This window comes from Manacus vitellinus, unplaced genomic scaffold (assembly GCF_001715985.3).
Source record: "Manacus vitellinus isolate BGI_N305 unplaced genomic scaffold, ASM171598v3 scaffold_47_pilon, whole genome shotgun sequence".
In the NCBI taxonomy this organism is placed as follows: domain Eukaryota; kingdom Metazoa; phylum Chordata; class Aves; order Passeriformes; family Pipridae; genus Manacus; species Manacus vitellinus.
In genome coordinates, this window is record NW_021940585.1 from 4,462,733 (window position 1) to 4,467,094 (window position 4,362).

General features: G+C 53.7%; 1 protein-coding gene across 1 annotated transcript in view; it reads left to right on the top strand.

The window, feature by feature from the left end:
- DSTYK (dual serine/threonine and tyrosine protein kinase) overlaps positions 1-4,362 on the top strand; it is a 46,060-nt gene that overhangs the window by 22,657 nt on the left and 19,041 nt on the right. Inside the window, exon 3 of the mRNA XM_029962494.1 lies at positions 3,632-4,017. Coding sequence (XP_029818354.1) covers positions 3,632-4,017 — 386 coding nt within the window. The remainder of the gene's footprint in view (positions 1-3,631; positions 4,018-4,362) is intronic.

Genomic DNA, 4,362 nt, shown 5'->3' on the forward strand with positions numbered 1-4,362 from the left:
TCACATGTCTGCCAGTGATGACAGTCTGGGTCCAGGATGTACCACCAGCTCCAGTGCTTGGCCAGAGCCCTGTCACGAACAGGAGCTGCTGGTGGGCGTGCAGGAATGTCACTGCAGCTCTGCAGGCAGCAGGTTCTGAACCTCCTTGGTGGGGGGAAAACACGACCTGAGTTCGTGTTGGGATTTGTGGCACCAGCTGCTGAGTTCTTCAGGAGTGTTTGTGCCCTGTGTCTCCAGGAATTTAGGCAGTAATCCTCTCTGCAGTGCAGAGTGTGTCCTCTCTGACACACCAATACCTCCAAGGGGTGCCAGGGTGGTGCCAGGTCTGTTCAGTGGTGCCCAGTGGCAGCGTGAGGAGCAACAGCCATAAACTAAAACACGACGAGTTCCAGCTCAACATGAGGCAGAACTTCTTTGCCTGGAGGTGGCAGAGCCCTGGAACAGCTGCCAGGGAGGGTGTGGAGTCTCCCTCTCTCTCTCTCTGACATTCCAAACCCCCCTGGATGAGTTCCTGTGTCACCTGCCTGGGCAGGGGGTTGGACTGGGTGATCTCCAACCCCAACCAGTCCTGTCACTGTGCAGTTTACTTCAGGTTTGGGACCCTGAGGTGGCTGTAAAATGCCCAGTGATGGACAAACACAGGGTTAAAGCCACTGCCATGACCTGGGTGCCCTGATGGTGCTCTGGGTGAGCTGGGACACAACCAAATCCAGGGTTTGGTGCCAGGTCTGTGCTTCACGTGCTTGGGATATCTCAGGGTGACATAATGGTAAATTTGAGGCTTTGTTAGTGGTGCTGCTCCTGGGAGGAACTTGTTGAATAAATGCTGATCAAAGGCTGTGGGTGTGAAAAAGGAAGAGGAGGCTCCAGGGAGACCTTACAGCAGTTTTCCAGTGCTCCAAGAGAGCTGGAGAGGGACTTTTCACAAGGGCAAGGAGAGACAGGGCAAGGGGGAATGGCCTAAAGCTGAAGGAGGGAAGGTTTAGATGGGATATTGGGAAGGAATTGTTCCCTAGGAGGGTGGGGAGGCCCTGGCACAGGTTGCCCAGAGAAGCTGTGGCTGCCCCATCCCTGGAAGTGTCCAAGGCCAGGTTGGAGCAACCTGGACTAGTGAAAGGTGTCCCTGCCCATAGCAAGGGGGTGGAATATAATCTTTAGGATCCCTTCCCAGCCAAACCAGTCTGCAATTCTATTTATATATCCGTGCTGGGCCTCAATAATTTCGGTTAAGCTGCTGTATTTCAATCATTTTCTCTCATTAAGTGCCCACAAAGGCAGAGCCTGCCTGGGGTGGGGAGAGGCAGCTCTGCCTCCTCTCTGCTCTTCAAAAGCCTCTGCAGAGCAGACTGTGCCTGTGCAACCCTCCCTGAATTGCCTTTTTTTCATGCTTGGTAGCTGAAGGGCGAGTCTGGATCGCAGCAGAAGGTTCAAGAAATGTTCCCAGATCAAAGAAATTCTTTATCTTGTAGATGAAGGCTGAAATGTGCTATTTGTGGGGTTTTGCAGATCCTTATCTTGTGTGAGCTCCTGGCTAGCTTTGGTCCTTTGGTCACTTGATGTGGCTGCTCTGTCAGGCTGTGGATCTTGAAAGGCTTGTTTAAGGAACAGTTAGAAGAGCCAGTCCCACTTCAGGGAGTGATTTCTCTCTTAGCCTTGCCCAAACTTGGCTTTTGGGGGTCAGCAATCAGGGTTTTGCAGGGCAGAACTGCAGGAGAGGGGTTTGCTGAGCCACCTTAGTGTTGGGGTGGGAAAAACCTCTCCAACAGTCTATTTTCAGATGGAAGGTTTGAAGGAAAAGTCAATTTTAGGCAGGATGTTAAAGAAGCCTTAAACTGGTCTAAGACACAAAGAACTACATGTGGTGCTGCTCCAAACTGGCCTGATTTTAGTTAAACCAGAGGGATGGAGTGGTGTCAGTGAGGAGCAGAATGTGCTGTATGCTCTCTTTAATTTGCAGTGTTGAGGAGTATCTTGGTACATGGGAGTATCTTGTTTTCCTGGGGCTTGGAGATGCTGAAACGATTTTGGCTGCCAGAACATGACTCATTAGAAGAATTTTAATAGCCCTGGTGAAACAGGACCTTCCCTGTCAAACCCCAGTTGCTGTGTTGTAGTTAATTCTCCCTTTAAGCTGCTGCTCTTGCCAGTTTGCCCCCTATCAGGGCAGTCGTGGTGGTTTGAAATTGGTGTCAAATTGAAAATCTGGCAGGTTTTGGGGCCTGGTGCCTCCATTTGCCATTTCATTCTTGGTGTCTCCAGGTCTGGGCCGTGCCCCAGCCCTGGCTGTGGTGCAGCACCAGCTGTTTTGTGTTCCTGAAGTGCAGCACATGAGGGATTTGTTTGTATCCCTGGTTTTTGTTCTCCCAGAGCTGTTCCATTGCTGTGCATCAGGGAACACAGAGCTGCTCAGGCTGAGTGTGGGCAAAGCTGTGTTTAGGACTTGTAAAAGAATAGAGAAGCTAAACCTGGTCCTGAGCCTGAATTAGGGCAGGGAGTTGTTCCATCCCTCTGAGCTTGGAATTCTTAGTCCATGATGCTGCAGTTGGTGCTGGCAGATGAGTAAGGAGGGTGATTACAGGGAGTCCTGCTCTGGAGGAGATACAGATGTTGAGTAACTTCCTTTTGCAGCTTAAAATGACAATCTGTCCAACTGGGCCTGTGTGGTTCAGCTGGACAGGGCAGGGAAGGTGTTTGCTCTTGGTGCCTCCAGGCAGTGAAGCTGTTGTTGTGTTTTGGGCTGCTCCAGAACCTTCTGGCTCTTGGCAGAGGGTCTTCCCTGCCCAGGCTGCTGGGAGTGGGGCACTTCCTGGAGGTGCTGTGACTGTTTGTTGTAGGGAATTGCTGGCAGAGGCTGTTCCTTCTCCTGCTGTGCCTCGGCAACCTTGGTCTTGTCTGCTTGATGTACAGAGGCAGTTTTGCAGGAATGCCTTTCCCCGAGGCCAGGACAGAGGGTTTGCTGCTTTCACATCAATATTCCTAGATTTGGTCAGCAGGCTTGTGCAGTGGCACTCTTGGGATTTGGTAGATGTGAAGGATCTGATGTTCTGAAGCGTGGGTGGAACTGTCACTGATTCAGAGCTGACTGAATTTATTTCTGATATGGGACAGGAATGTTCTGTAGAGCCAAGCCATAAAAATATGGGAAGGGTTTGCCTTAGTGACCCACTGGGTCTCCTGGAGCTCCTGATCAAGGGGAAACACCGTTCCAGCCCCAGACAGGATTAAACCTTTGTTTTGACCTTGACAACTGTTTTCTCTTGAATTTTTGGGCCTTCCACGAGTCTCCCACTAACCTGCTGAAGAGCTTTGTGTGGACTCTTTCCAGTGGAATAGAATCATGGAATATCCTGAGCTGGAAGGGACCCCCAAGGATCATCCAGGACACCCCAAAATCCCCCCCTGTGCCACGTGCTGGGGAGAACAGTGCCAAACTGCTCCGGTGGCTCTGTGGCAATGAACCTGCTGGCGGTGCAGCAGGAATGCTGAGTCACTGCCACGGATTCCAGGGCGCAGAGGAGGATTCCTGGTGCTCTGTGGGGCAGCAGTGCCTGAGCTTTTGCCTTCAGCTGGCTCAGAAGGGGGCTGGAGGGACAAACCTCACCTCTCTAACTCAGCCTGTCCTCGGTTCCAGGGCAGAACTTCATCTCCTTCCCCCGGCACGAGGAGGAGCATCTCCAGCGCTCCGTGAGCTGGCACCCCTGCCTGCTCATCCTGGGCCAGAACTGCAGTGCCAAGTGCCAGCTGCTCAACATCCTGCTGGGGGAGAAGCTGCTGCCCACCACCAAGATCAGCAACGAGGAGAACTGCAAGAGGCGGCGGATCCGCTTCACGCACGGCAGCCAGACCCGGCTGAGCCTGGCCCTGCCCCAGCAGTACGAGCTGGTGCACGTGCTGGCAGCACACAGGGGGCACTGGGACACCATCCCTGAGGAGGACCTGGAGATCCAGGGGGACCCCGAGGACCCTGCCCACCGCATCGCCGAGCTGGAGGTCATGCTGCCCTACTCGCTGCTCAAGGTAAGGGGGTCCCCCGGTGTCCCTCGGTGTCCCTGCCCCATCCCCGGGGCATTTACAGTCCCTGATGAAGCAAACAGCCAGGCAGGAAGGGACCTGGGAGTTTGGATTGACAAGAAGCTGAACAGGAACCAGAGTGTGCCCAGGTGGCCAAGAGGGCCAATGGATCCTGGCCTGGCTCAGGAACAGGGTGGCCAACAGGGCCAGGGAAGTGATTCTGCCCCTGCACTCAGCACTGGTGAGGCCACCCCTGGAGTGCTGTGTCCAGTTCTGGGCCTCTCAGTTTAGGAAGGACATTGAGGGGCTGGAGTGTCCCCAGGGGGACAAGAAGGCCAATGGATCCTGGCC